General features: G+C 44.0%; 1 protein-coding gene across 1 annotated transcript; it reads left to right on the top strand.

The window, feature by feature from the left end:
• Positions 1–6,541: 6,541 nt before the first annotated feature.
• LOC119456005 (signal recognition particle 19 kDa protein) lies at positions 6,542–10,951 on the top strand. Its single transcript, XM_037717588.2, has 5 exons — positions 6,542–6,667; positions 7,220–7,295; positions 9,478–9,549; positions 9,717–9,828; positions 10,695–10,951. Exons 1-5 carry the CDS (start codon positions 6,621–6,623, stop codon positions 10,844–10,846), a joined length of 459 nt encoding a protein of 152 aa, XP_037573516.1. The 5' UTR covers positions 6,542–6,620; the 3' UTR covers positions 10,847–10,951.
• Positions 10,952–15,505: the final 4,554 nt, after the last annotated feature.

Raw genomic sequence — 15,505 nt, 5'->3', positions numbered from 1 at the left:
CGAATTTCTCTCTCAGATACGTGTCTCGTGTTGTTCGGGATTTTTGTTGTTGTTGTTTTATTTTGTTTTGTTTTGTTTAGCGTAGCCAGATCTCGGAAAATGCTTTGTTCGATGATTTTGGTCTGGCGGTTTGGAGAGCATTCGGAGGGTGCTTGCTTTGGCCGGAGTGGTTTGGCGTTGTTGATTCTTGGTCGTTCCAGTGGACATTATCAGGACCGAGCAGCAGAAAAGACCACCGGCGGGAAAAGCGGCAGAGCCGATACCTCCAGACCATCCTAGACGTCGCCCAACCGGCGCATCCAATCTTCCGAGCTGCGTCGGACAGCTCGACCTCTGGATGCATTGTCTGGCGGCGGGGGTGCTGTTGTGCCATAGCACCTGCCATCATCGCCACCCGTCCCTCTGGGTCCTGCCGACTAGTCGCCAACGGGACGTGGCGACACAATGCGACGCGGGTGCCTCAGCAACCGCCCCGTCTTGATCCGGTCAACGAGTCGCCAAGGGGACGCGACGACACAATACGGCGCGGGGGGACCTCGGCAACTGCCCCGTCTGTGTCCTGCCGACGTGCAAGCAGCCCCGGCCATCATCGCCACCTCGGGGTCCTGTCGACGAGTCGCCAGGGGGACGCGACGACACAATGCGACGCGAGTGACGTCAGCAACCGTCCCCTCTTCCTCCTGTCGACGAGGAGCCGCCGCCAAGGGGATTTAAGGAGGAACTGGCCCATTGTTAAGCCAGAGAGTCGCCACCGGCCGCCCCGTCGGTCTGGTGCGCTCTTACCAGCTCTCACTGCTTTGACCAGCTATCCCCAGCTAATGGCAGCTATTACCTGCTATTCCTGCTATATCTGTACATATTTGTACATACTGTATAAAGCTTTCGTCTCCTCTTCGCCTGCTTCAAGACTCAGTCTCTCGTCCCCGACCCCGAGTCGCAATACCGGGCGCCTAAAGTGCGTCGCACTTAAAATGTTTCTGCGAATAGGGACGTGCCCGAACTCGACAGCCCCGAACAATACACCGTTTTTGGCAGCTTTGAGACTAAAATATTGACGATCATCATCATCATCATCATCATAACCCTCGTCGTCGTTGTCACCGGTAGCCACCCTACCGGTGAGGCAAGCCGCGCGAATTGGCATAAGTGTGCAACTGTATCCGTGCAGCTCTGTGCAGGTGACACAGTCAAACGCCTGAATGTTGCGAGCGTTCCATGCGCAGAAAAAAAAGATCGTCATTCCGAAATCGCCCGACGCTAACACAATGAGCGAGAGAATCCGTCCGCGAGGGTGTTCACGCAGTGCACGTCTACATTCCTACGCCCTTTACATAGGCGAGGCCCCACCTTCAGCCTGATGCCCAGGCGCACGAACACCGAAAAGAAAGACTAAAAAAAAAAAAAAAAAATGAGAGAAACACACACAGAGAGAGAAGACCCCAGAGGAGGGAGATCTGTGGGACCCCTCGCCGTCGCATGGGAGTCGTAATGAAGCCGCGCCGTCGAGCATTGTCCTGCTACAAATAACCGTAATCACCGACGGGACGTTCGCCGCAGACGCATTCTTACCCCGCCGCCGATTGTTGCCCGGCGCCACGCGGCAGCGTCACGTTTCGGACGAAGAGGAAAAGAAGGAATGAAAGAAATGCAGTCGGCGAGAGTCTCCAGGGGCTCTCCTTTTTTTTTTTTTCTTTTTTTTTTCTTTGTCCACCGTATCCTGAATGTGTTGCTTACGTATTCTCGCAGTTTCTTGCGTTGCAAACCTGGGAACAGTGGTAGGCAGCGCGAAATGATCATTAATGGTGGCGGGCCCGATTCCGATGCTTGAAACAAAGACTAGAAAAGCACGGCTTCCGAAAGACGCGGCTTCAGAAAGGCGCCGCTCACAAGGACTGCGGCCGCAACAACAACGACGACGACTGGGAACGGTTTGGTTCGTCTCTTTTGGGGCCGCCCCGGGAAAAACGCCTGCCGAAAGTCAGCTTTACATTGCTATGAAAAGAGAAAGAGAGATATAAAAGGACGTCCGCATGAGAGTAGCACGAAGATGGCTAAGGAAAATCACGCAGGTTTCTCAAGACGAAAGCTAATTGCAGTCGAAGGAACATTGCATACACCGGTCCGGATATCGAACTCGTGATTAACGCCTTTCCTCGAAGGTCGCTTTAACGTCTGAGACAACCATGTTTTATTATAATTATAATTTTTTTCCATGGTACTTATTGTCGGACAGGCAGCGTGAACAAACAAGCGAGATGCAACTCTAACAGCTGCGTGAACAGCATATTCCGATCATGACGACAAACATTTATGGTACTCTTTTTATGCGTTTGTGTCGCCGTGCAAGTGGAGACTAATGACAGACTATAGAGGAGACTAACAGGCAGGGCGAGCCCGTATTAACCGACTACTCGGAAGCGATGCGCTTTCCATCTAGATCGGTAGACAATTCTGCCATCAAGGTATACACGCTCTCACCCTCATGAAAAATTGCAGAAACAAAATTTTCCTCTTCGACTATACATAAGTGTGGTTCGCATAGATAAGTTTGACTCCCCAGAGCCACAGAAGGAAGCGCGGCTCCAACCTCTAAAAGTGCTTCCACGAATGCATTTTCAAGTACGCACGAATGTTGTGAGGTGTAGCTGTCTTCGCGATGTCCCCAGGCGGGGCTATACAAATCCGCAATGTGAAAACTACACAAACAACACGGACAAGACTTAGAAAACAACTAACACTGGCGCTGTGTTGGTCGTTTTTATAATTATTGAGCGTGTTTTTTGCTTTGTCTTTCACATTATGGAATTACACCTAACTAGCTCAGCCCTCAGTCATGATGAATGATGTGAAGGCACGAATGTTCACCGTAACTACACTGGCGGATCGAAAGGGGGCGGGCCCCTGGTCTTCACCGAGACCTATCGTGGCGGCGCTTCTGACGCATGAGTTGGTATTGGCATAGATGTTGAGCAGAAAATTCGCGCGCCATGTTTGAGCGTGCAGTACGCCTCCAATTGCAAGCCGCCATCTTCCTGGCAACCTCTGCCTGGTTTGCTTAGTGGCAAGTCACGCAAGATACATCGAAACAAAGCAAACAAGATATACACGTCACACCCATGGTTTCACGTTTCGAGAATATATTCTTGCAACAGATTTTATTACTCAGTCCTTTTCGAGACTAATGCGAAAATCTAAATCCTGGCATAGCAGTGTACAACAGATAAATTGCTAGAAGTGACCAAAAAAAAAAAAAAAAAGTGGTGCTACCTGTGGTATAGTTCATCCGCCCTAATGAGCTTATATATGAGAACCACATTTCATGTTCTTCCTATACCTTTGACAATGTGTTCTGTGCTTTGGGTGTTTTTTTTTTTTTTTTTCGGGTGGAGGGGTGGGGCGTTGGACATAATGATATTTGAATTATATTTTGCATTATTCCTTCTGATTACCTGTTGTTTATGTCTTTATCATGCGTTCTGTATACGCTTATATACTAGAATCGATCCCGAGGAAATTGCTTACTTATCAGTTATCACACGTTCCCTATATTTAAGAAATTTTGAACGCATTTTCTGAAACACTCTGTACCATAAATTTTGCTAGATACAAACAGAAACAGTAAGCCAAAGCACATTAATGGGCTTCACAACCGCGTCTTTTGACCCTTAATTCGGGCGTCGATTCGAGCTCTGTCATTTTAAGTACTATGTGCGGCAGCCCAGTTTGCGTTTCCCGCCATAAAGCCGGCCGACTTCCCGCTAAATTTTGCGATGTTGAACTTCAAAATTCTTTCTTCCCTGAAAACATAAAATAACTTTTTAACACTTTGTGTAAAACTAGTCGGTGTCCTTCTGTATGATGGGCCGCTGTTTCCCAAGGATCGCTTCAGTGTTCTACTAATGCGTAAATACAGTTCAAAATAATGTGTTTCCCAAGTTCAGCGTAGTTCTCCGGGGCTGTGCGAGGAACAAATTGGATTTTATCGGATAATACGCTTTTGTACAAAGTAATACGCAAGTATCTCTCGGGCTTTTGTATCCTGCAGCCATTTTTCACAAAAAGCATCTAGAAAGCATTTTATTCTTGTCATGTTTAAGAGCAGATTACAGAGAGAAAAATAAGAAAATAACTGGCAAGTTTAATTATGTAAGTCTTGTGACAATGAGAAATGCTTAATTTAGGGAAATTTTCTTTTCCCGCTTGGTTTGGCGCTGTTTGAGGTATAAAGTTTATTCACTCGTTTACTTTCTTGAACGGACTTCGCGCACCTTGATATTTCTCAATGTTAGAAGTGAAAAATATTCAGTATTCGATTCGATATTTAAAGATCGTTTTTCTCGAATGTTCGTATTCAATTCGGAATTTTGCCTCAAAATAATGTGTTTCCCAAGTTCAGCGTAGTTCTCCGGGGCTGTGCGAGGAACAAATGAGAATTTATTTGATAATACGCTTTTGTACAAAGTAATATGCGAGTATCTCTCGGGCTTTTGTATCCTGCAGCCATTTTTCACAAAAAGCTTCTAGAAGCATTTTATTCTTGTCATGTTTAAGAGCAGATTACAGAGAGAAAAATAAGAAAATAACTGGCAAGTTTAATTATGTAAGTCTTGTGACAATGAGGAAATGCTTAATTTAGGGAAATTTTCTTTTCCCGCTTGGTTTGGCGCTGTTTGAGGTAATAAAGTTTATTCACTCGTTTACTTTCTTGAACGGACTTCGCGCAACCTTGATATTTCTCAATGTTTAGAAGTGAAAAATATTCAGTATTCGATTCGATATTTAAAGATCGTTTTTCTCGAATGTTCGTATTCGATTCGGAAATTTTGCCTCAAAATAATGTGTTTCCCAAGTTCAGCGTAGTTCTCCGGGGCTGTGCGAGGAACAAATGAGAATTTATTTGATAATACGCTTTTGTACAAAGTAATATGCGAGTATCTCTCGGGCTTTTGTATCCTGCAGCCATTTTTCACAAAAAGCTTCTAGGAAGCATTTTATTCTTGTCATGTTTAAGAGCAGATTACAGAGAGAAAAATAAGAAAATAACTGGAAAGTTTAATTGTGTAAGTCTTGTGACAATGGAGAAAACCTTTTTCTCAAATGGAGAAAAACATTTTTCACTTGAGATATTTTTGGGGAAGCCTCTTTCTGTGACAACAATTATCTTATACACTTTTTAATAGGATCAGAGATGGTCGAGCGCGGCGGTTGGAACAGTAAGCGGGGAATGAATCGGCCGCAAGCGGTAGGGCTGTTGGCCGTTTTAATAAGAAACGAATATGGCTTGGTAAAGGCGACACGTCGGAAGACAGATCTTCGGAACACAGATCTTCAAGTCAGAAGCCAGTGAATGTAGGTAACTGTTCGTGCAACACGTTCTGGAGAAGAGCGGCATCAAGTGTTCTCGAAGGCGTGAGTTCGCGCAGTTCTTTCACGACATTTGTTTGCGAATTATTTGGTCGGTGAGTTCTAGTTCTTGAGCATACAGGAAAACTCTGCGCTCGCGAAAACGGCTTTCAACTTTTCATAAAACAAGCATTAATTGGAGAAAAACATAACCAAAGGAGTATCAGGTTTCAGCTGGAACGAGCGTTACAAGGGGTGTTGGAACAGGCAAAATTTCCTAATCGAATACGAACATTCGAGAAAAACGACCTTTAAATATCGAATCGAATACCGAATATTTTTCACTTCTAAACATTGAGAAATATCAAGGTTGCGCGAAGTCCGTTCAAGAAAGTAAACGAGTGAATAAACTTTATTACGGAGACCGAGCTGCCCGAAGGTGGGGAAAAAAAAAAAAAAAAAAAAAGAATTTATTTTCGTTATTCAATTGATACATGTAATGCCGTTCACAACTGGCTCTGTCAGGTTCACTGGGAAGCTTGTCAATGAGATTCTCGCTTGGGTTGCCACATGGCATAACGTCAGTATGAAACTAAAAAATAAGCATACAGGCCCGTTTCATATAGATTGTGCAGCAGTTGCTTGTAGAATGTGTTGGCCACAATCCATCGTTTATAGCCTACAACTGAAATCTGGTGCACCGAACGAAGGTCGCTAGATGCACGTAGCAGAGCGTTGTTCACGTTGAACGAGCTAAGTTAGTACTACAGCACCACACATCGTTCCATAATGAGATCGAACCATGGTGAGATTGACCAAATAATAAACTGCTTTGCCTAAATCGAGACATTAAATTTATAGGTTCCAGAAGGGTTGAAAATTGAGCTTGTCGTTGAAAATTGAGATTGTGCGTTCGCTGAGCAACTGTTGTCTATGCGTAGCAGCCGCGTCTCCTTTGCAGCAAAATCACTCAGAAAAGCCTCCTCCACTGCATCGGTCTTTCGGCAGCCTCGAATAGGTAATTCATTCTAATACGAATCAAACAGCAAATACTATTAAATTTTTATTCGAACGTTCGAATATTCACACATTGCCAAGTTTTCCACAAGCACACACCAGCCATGCACTATCAAGCCACTGACCTTTACAGGTCGTGATCTTTACGAGCACTCAGTGCCTCAATGTGCTAAAAGAAGCGAGGAATTTTAGCGATGTTGGCAACACTCAAAAACAAACATTTGACGTGAGAGGGCGCAAGCAGTTGTTGCAGAGCCAACATGGCAGCCGCCTATCTAGCTTCAAAACAGTATTCTGACCGTGAAAGGTAATGTGCTGAAAATACTTTAATTTGCACGGTTCAACGCCGTCTTTATTACGATTTTTTACATTCCCCGTTAGAATACATAGGTCTATTTGTAAAGGATTGATTGTATGTATTAACAAGAGGTCGCATATGCGAGTGCATGCTACAGTACGTGTTCTACTTCATTTCATCCTCGAAAGTAATTGCAACGACTACATCGCATAGGATGAAGGTAGTTAAATTACATCTGTTGACTTTGGCACTTTTGAATTTCACGCGTCCCCGTTCTTCTTGTCCACGAAATATAGTTCGTTCTTGTGTGAACGCTGCTCGGCGTTTCATCTGCTCTGGCATACTTGTGATCGTTCTTCTGTCGACAAGTAAAACTAGAGCAGTTACATGGGACAAATTACATTGCATTGAAAATATTCGCACAAACGCATAGCTCTTGTTGCTTGGGAAAACAAGACAGACATTGAAGGTAGATGTGTTGTACAGAAGGCGGCTCCTTTTCATGTCACCTTGCAGTGTTGTACGTACATTTCCGCGTGCCCTTTTATTCTGTCTTCCTAGGTGGGTCTGTATTTACCCAGCATACATAAACAATAAGAAGACCATTGCTGAAGGCCGGAGACTTCCAAAATCGAAAGTAAGTAAGCGTGATTAAAACCAAATACAACCGTTTGTAAAGACAGAACAAACGTTATGATTTTTGTTTTCTGCAGGGGGGGTCTTATTTTTTGTTCCATTAACCCGTCCTGACAAGCTCAGCATGTTTTCCACACATATGACTATTACTCTATGCGGCTCATACATGTCTGTAGTTGATTGAATCATGGGGCTTCATGTACCGAACCATTACTTGGAATATGAAAGACGCCGTAGCGCAGGGATCTGAAATAATTTTGATCACCTGGGTTACATAAACGTGCACCTAGATCTAAGCGCACGATCGTACATTCAGCCTCCGTCAGCATCCAGCTGCTGTAGTCGGGAACCGCACCCGCGACCTGATGCTTAGCAGCAGCAATATGCACTGGGCTACTGCGATTGGTCAAGGTGTATCTACCTCAGTGAATTAACCCTTTGCAGAAATATGAAAGTCGGCTGCCCTGTAAAGCCTTTCGACGTGAAACGCTTTTTCTCTCATTTTTTTTTCTAGAACCACAATCGGAGTCATGCAAACATTGAAGTAGAAACTACAAAAAATATATATACAAGAGGTCCTGTAGTTAGAAATTGAACTGTGACCTCTTCCATAGGCTATGTTCTTTCATGAACTGCAAAGCACTCAGGAGAAGGCACCAGTGCAAAGGCATTACATAATGTTTATTGTATTGTATTTTTTTTAGGCTTGTATCATTATAGAAGTCACCTTATTATAAAGGCGCACTGCCAGCCAACTTTAGTAGAAATAGGCACATGCACTGAACTTATTTGTAAAGGCCAATAAGAGAACTTCTTTGTAGAGGCCAAACATCTAACAAAGACTCTCCATGTTGTGGAGGCCGGTCCTTGCTGGATGTTTTGTCTAAAACTGGTGTAAGGAGTTATCGTAACTGGGCGTGCCTCGAAGTGCCGGTTGATTTCAATTTTGAAGTTGCAATACATGCACTAATGCTGGTAACTGTAGAATTAATTCATACAATTTTGTAAGATAGGCTTCTGTGACGTGTGAATTAGCACATCATTGTACCTCCAGTATTGCTAATAATGTGTAGAGCACCTGTCTCAGCTGCAAAAGGTTGTGGTTCAATTCACGCCGCCGCCGGGCACCGACCTCTTTGTCGAAAATGAGCAAAAGTGTTTCCATGGCCTGGCACTCAGATTTCTTCAAGGGTGATATGCTTGGGAGAGGAACCTGCACATTTAAAATCGTGTTGAAATCCTTGTGAGCACAGACATGTGACACTTGACTTGGGACAGACTTGTTAGACGTGCCTCCAGTAGTGCATAAAAATATTTTGTATAATTGTCTTTAGCAATGTGTTTTTAGTGAAACACATTGTTAGTAAATAAGCTTTCATATCTCATGCAAAACAGGCAACAAGAATGTAAGGGGAACTTCTCTGTCTGCTTTAGCTAATTGTCTAGTGCAGGCACTGCAGGGTGCATGATGCGTTGTAAGCTGCGCTCTGATTGCAGTTTGTGTGCTTTAGTTTGTCTTCTCTGCAACTGTACTTATTGTAGCTTGTGACATTTGTACTGTTGGTAAAGGCTCCGTAAACATAATCTGCTCGCACTCATCACAAATGTGACAGGGTGTGGTGCTTTAACCCTTTGAGTATACTGTGAATGACTCTACTCATTGTGATAGATTGTGCAAATGAAGCTCGTGATCGGTGCAGATCATTAGAGGTTAGAATACATCTCGTGAAGAACTTTTAAGGGACAGTTCTATTTTTAGCTTCAGCTTTCTGTTGCTCATGATAACTCCAACATGCAAATAATAATCAGTACAATCAAAAAGTGTACCTGATTTTTTTTACAGTAAGGAAAGGGTTAAGGAATATTGTAAATGTGTGCTTGGTAATTAGATTCTGTCTACAGTCTTAGTTATCTCCATAGGCGGTGCAATGCTGAGAACACCTGGCATGTTCATAATAATGTGTTGGCAATTGTTATGCATGGTGAATCCATGTTAATGGACTATTGTAACACTAAGCTTGTCTGTTCTGCCATTTCAATTTTTGCAGAGTGCCTCCAAACACTGCATTGAAAGCACAGTCATGCAGCTATACTTTCTTATCAGCAGGTTGTGGCAGTGTGTTCTTGCTTGCTTCTTTAAGAAATGTTTATATGGTGTGTTTACATTTGTTTCTTTGTAACAGTGTGTGGAAAACCCAACTTACCAGGAGATTCGGGATGTTCTAGATGCAACTGGCTTCAAAGTAGGAGTTGAGGTAGGAAACCGTTCAACTGCTTAACACAACATGGTGACATGCAGTTGTATTCTGTTTGCAGAAGTTGTGTCATGTTTACAGGACGGAATACTGTTTGCCTATTGCTGGCCTGTGCTGGAGTTGTGGTGAACATAACATTGCTTTGCTCTGATATGTGCCCATTTCAGAACAAGTTGTACCCCCGAGAACAAAACAAAGACAGTCTTTTGTACCGAGGTCGCATACGCGTCCAGTTGAAGAATGATGACAGCACACCATGCAACCCAGAGTATCCAACACGTGAGTTTTTAACTACATTTTCTCATATGTGTAACTCAATACTTTTATGGCAGATGGCTGCAAAACTCTCAAGAAAATTTAACTAGCTATGTGCTCATTTTCAGTACATGCCACCACTAGCAACTGCTTGCCTAACAAACTATGTATAATGATGAACAAGTTTGCTCAAGCAAATCTCATTATGGATAAAAGAAAAACACTTCTTTATGGATCTGATGACATGAATAGCCAGCCAGTTGCAAAGCCATTGCTATTGATATTTTTATAACGATTGTGCGGTGCATCTTGGCACTTGTAAACATGTATTGGTAGTGTCTGCATTTCAACTCTGACACGGCACGGACCTCAAGAGCTGAAAACAATTAAAACAAAGAAAAATGTGACAAAACATACCACGTTGCTCGCTGAAATGTTCACGTCTGCGGGAAGTCTGCTGCTTCAGAATCGTATTAATGTTTTTTCAAATAGGGCTGTAGATGTTTGTAATCAGGTTATAATATATGTTTGCAGTTTTAGACAAAGCAGAGCTGGCATAGATTCGAGCCACAAACGCTAAATTGCGACAGACACAAAGCTATACTATAGCTAGTGCAAATCAGTGCAAAATTAAAACGGACTAACGAAGCACGAGTGCATATCACAATGCTTGTGGAACACACAGTATGTAGTGTTGACGTTAACTAGGGCATAGCTACTAAACAAGTGTAAATTAATGTCTGTTCATGACGCCAGCACAGTGTTGCCCCACTGTTCTCTCTTACGGCAGATTTGTGGATGCGTAAAATTAGACAGTGATAGGGGAGCAGTTAGTTCAGCACTGTCTTCAGCATGCTTGCTGTAACCAGCAGTGTCACCCTCTCGCGCAGGTAAAGCACTCATGCACCACATCTGTGATATGATTCCAAGACTGAAGACCCGAACCCAGCGGCAAGGTGGGGCCGACCAGCAAGCACAGGGCAGTGCCAACGCCTCCAAGAAGGGAGGCAAAGGAGGCAAGGGTGCTAAAGGGAAGCGCTAACTCCCATGCACTCATCAGCTTCCGAGACGTGCACCATTCCAATGCATCGTAACTTTGATGTGTCTGGCGTGCTGCCTGCCTTGTATAAAGATCTTTCCCACTCTCTTTGTTTTGTCCATGTCCACGAGCTTCTCGCACCTGTATGGCTCTCAATTAAGTGGTCTTGCAGTAGCATTTTTGGTGTGAGATGAAGATTGAGACACTTGTATAGCTTGGAGCAGCAATACTGTGCGGGCATTTCACCTCTGAACTCGTGTTTGCATTTAATGATATTGATGGCACTAAACCTTTGCCTCATGTAGGTTTAAACGCAATGGAAATTAAAAAAAAAGCCAGCTATGGATAACTATTATTAAAGAGGAAACCATGATAATTTCAGAGGAAGTTCTCCGTTTGCTGAGGCAGTGACTCCTCTATGGGAGGCACTGGTTGGGGCTATGGATGCCCAAGGATGCGGTGTTGCAAAGAAGAAGAAAAAAAATATATATATATACATATATATAGACAGCTGTAATATGTGTGTTCAAAAGCTGAGGAGACCATCAAACATTTCTGATAGAGGTGGGCGAATATCAACTTTTTCGAATATGAATAGTAAAACGCTAGGGCATGTATTTAAGGCAGAAACACTTCACTAAAATTAGGTACCATGCCTGTACTGACTAATGCAAGAAAGAGAGCTAAATATCGCGGACAAAGGATCAATTTTAAACACAAAACCGCTAATTGCCACAAAAAAAAAAAAAAAAACAATGCACGAATAGCCTCTCCACATTTTTGAAGGCTTGCAAACAAGCTTTAAAAACAGTTTGGCAGTGAAATGAGTTTTGAGCATCGTGACTGGCAAGCACAGGATGGCTAGGAGAAATCCATTTGAAGACTCAAATCGCGTGTGTACATACCCATGTTTAAGGTTACTTTGTGGAGAAACTAAACAAATCTCACTTGCAGAGTTTGGCACTGATTGTGCCCGGCAGAATGATGAAAATTTTGTTGGGACTTGTACACCTTTAGAGACGGTAGTGGAAAAGTGAATGTTACCGAGTAAACCGGCAAAAATTACTGCTGGAGGATTGGTAGAGTAACATACAGAAGACCATACAAGCCAAAATTCTAATTTTCAGGAAACTTCTTTCCTGGCAGCCATTTTGCGTGTGTGGGATGCAAGTTTAATAAAAAACAAAACACGAGTGCTTGGTGGCCATAGCCACCACCCCATTTCAACGATACTGCTAACGTTCAGCCAGCCATCCATTTAATTCATGTAGGAAGCAACCGTGTACCCCGTTTTCAGGTGACAGCTACTCCAGTCTGATAAATTTGTTACATTGCCATTTTAGATTTTAGTTATGCTGTTTTTTAGTATTCGATGTCAAACTATTCTACTGTTTACTATTCAATGTCAGTGGTGGCATTTAAAATTAATGGGGGGTTTCCAATTGATCTCTGCTGTAAAGTCACAATGTTACAGAGAAAAGCTGAAGAGATGCACATTGAGTATATTAAAACATCAATAATGCACTCTTTATCATTGGGCACAGTTCTTTTTCTCTGCAGTTGTGGCCAAGTGGGTACCATCACATTCCACATTTGTAGCCTTTTACCATTACTTCCCACTTATTGAAATGCTACTTATAAAAAGGACAAACATTATGTCTCAACCTCCTGTACGCACCTTATTTTAGACACCATAAGGCCATTTTATCTTGCAGTACCTTAATTTTTGTAAAACCTAAGGGCACACAAAGGTTTTTCAGCAAGGAACATTACATGCTAGAAAAAATATTCTAGCAGAACCCATCTCGCAATGAATGTCGATGTTAATGCGATTATCATTTGAAGCATTGTATCGACACACTGTGATGAAACTGCAGAAGTGCATCATATATGCGGCGTGTATGCAGCCGGACTCTTCTCATGCGCTTCCTTCTGGACATGATGCACCATCTAGCGCCACCACAGCAAAGGCCCCGCGTGGTGCATATGTGAAGATATATCCAGACAAGATTGTCTGGATATATACGATGTGGGTTCGACACCGCTAAGCACTTAAAATTTTTTTTTGTGTCATTCCTGTGGGGCTGCGCCTCTGCCGGTCCCCCTTTCATTCAAGAGGAATGATGAAGATTATTAAGGCCCAGGACCAGACCTCTCAAATCCTGGCAGTCCAGAGGGCCCGCGAGAGGGCCGTCAGGTTTGACCCGATGGTCCCAGAGTGGGCCTAGCCAGGTGACGTTGAGTTTACTCACGTCTATTGTGGACCGAATAAAGTTGTTTCACTCACTCACTCATAGAAGACCGGTGCATAACCAGTGGCACATACCCAGTAATGCAAATGGATGCGAAACAGCTCTGTTGAAGAGCGATACACACTCAGTGACTGAAGATGGTGATAAAGACGTTCTGAGGTGCGGCACATACGAAGTGAGCTAAGCTGACATCAAGGAGGTTCATTGGAGTGGGGCACGTGCCAAATTTCACATATCCGTGCAGTAACACATAAGCAGTGGCACATACCCAGTAACAAAAGTTGTCGTGAAACGGTTTAAAGGGACCCTGAAATACTTATCTAATCATAGAATGACACCACTATTATGTCGTATCATGAATCTCCTGCCGCAAAATGTTTTCAAATTCTTCAAGCACAAGCGAAGTTAGGTGTAGTTGTCGAACGGAGAAGGTGGCTTTCTCTCTCCTTCAATTTCTACTAGTGCGCTGGAAGCTACACGGAGAATATGGCAAGGGAGCAATGCCCCGCTGACCCCACCCAATGGTTGAACACTTCAGTGGGGTGGCGAGATTTCCAGTGACTATGGCGAGACGGCTCGTGGCAGCACCCCGTGGCGGCCGCGATATCTATGCTTAATTTTTCGTCTCGGAGGCCACGTGCAGTAGATGCAGCAATGCATAGCTGCGAGGTGTAGACTGGCAGTGCAAAGATGAAATGGTTTTTGTCTTTTTGAGATCGCAGACCTATATATTGTTCATTTATTGAACTCAAATGAGCAATAACTGTATTACTGAGAATGTTCTCGTGATCGTGAAAGCAGCCAATAGTTGTAGCTGGTCCCAGTTGCTTGCGACGACACTGCAAAAGTGAGAGCGATTTTTCACTTCTGACCTGAACTTGTAAATTCCCTGATACATGCAGTGCAATAATATTTGGTTCACATGTTCGCAGGAGCCTTGTTAACATATCAGCCATGTTTTCTAACTGTGTTACAAAAAACATTCTGCAGAACCCATCTCACGATGGCTATCGACGATAATGCGTTTAGCATTGCATGAGTATAGCCGTATTGCCACCGTTGAAACGAGTTATGAATGAGGCTTGTAGTGCAGTGGGACTGCTCTTTTGCACTTCCCTAAGAACATTTGGAGACATCTAGAAGTGCCACCCTGAACACTGCGCGTGGCCTTCGAAATGCATGGCGCACCGATGCGGTGCGAACGCCGAGGCTCAAACAGGTATGCGGCAACCAGGCTCCTCTCTCGTGTATCTTTCTGGACAACATGCTGCGCCATATGTTGGTGCAGCTGAGAAGTCCACGTGTTGGTTTAAGGACAAGAAGTGTGATGCGTTGGTGCCTGCGAACGCAGAGAAGTATTGCCTCGATCGCTTGCCGTACACCTAGTGGCACATATTCAGTGACCCAAGGTGGCAAGATGTTCATTGAAGAGTGCCACATACCCAGTGCATTCATGGCGCAGCTCGCTACAACGTTGGCTCGAAAGATGTTCATTGAAAAGCGGCACGTACCCAGTGCATTTGTGACGCAGTCTGCTAAAGTGTTCGGAACCCTTGCGACGTGGGTTCGATTCCACCCAGCATCGGAGAAATTTAAGGGATCTCTTTAATGCGTTTGCATTCTTTGGTGTACCTCACGCTCTCTCTAGTGGCTATGTTTGTATCTAATCATTTTCCTGCCTATCTGGGTCACTGGGTGGTCAAGTGGTTGAATGGGCAGTGCATCGGGCTGCTGTGCTGAGGTCACAGGGTTCGAAAATAACCCCTGGACCAACTTGGGTCACTACGAGTATGTGGCAATGTGTACATACATGCCCTTCAATGAACCTCTTTCACGCTGACATGGGCCCGAGGGAACCGGGTTTGAAACCCAACTGTTGAACCAATTTGGATCACTGGGTATTTGACACTTCGTATTTGCTGGTTCCTAATGAACCTCTTTCATGCCATCTTGGGTCACCGGGTATGTCTGGATATGTTGGGCATCTCCACGCACAAACTTTGCGGCACCGCTGCCAGGTGGTGCAGTGTGTCTAGGAGGAAACTGACCTCGTGTCCATGGCTAGGACTGGTGAAGTGCTCAACCAATTCTTTTGGTATTGCAGAAGGACAGTTTACTAATGCAGCTAAAAAAAGTTTTCTCTTTAGTATGCCTTTAAGAGAGGACTACACTATACATGTAATCATTTATGCTGCAGGCCAAATGTATGGGGGTGAGTGGAATGCAGCTGGTGATAGGTGGCATGTGAATAAAGATGCAGCAGTGTGGCACAGTGTGCAATAGGAAGGACTAAAGTGGTGGCCCAGTAGATTTCGTGGCTGCTGGAAAAACATGAAGGCCTCCAAGCAAGTTAAACTAGCAGCTCTTAGATCATTCTTGTACAGCCCCAGCAGCAGCCCAAAATGCTGTT

Source organism: Dermacentor silvarum, chromosome 6, assembly GCF_013339745.2.
Source record: "Dermacentor silvarum isolate Dsil-2018 chromosome 6, BIME_Dsil_1.4, whole genome shotgun sequence".
NCBI classification, from domain to species: domain Eukaryota; kingdom Metazoa; phylum Arthropoda; class Arachnida; order Ixodida; family Ixodidae; genus Dermacentor; species Dermacentor silvarum.
The sequence above is the reverse complement of the archived record's forward strand: the minus strand, read 5'-3'. Positions and strand labels throughout refer to the sequence as shown.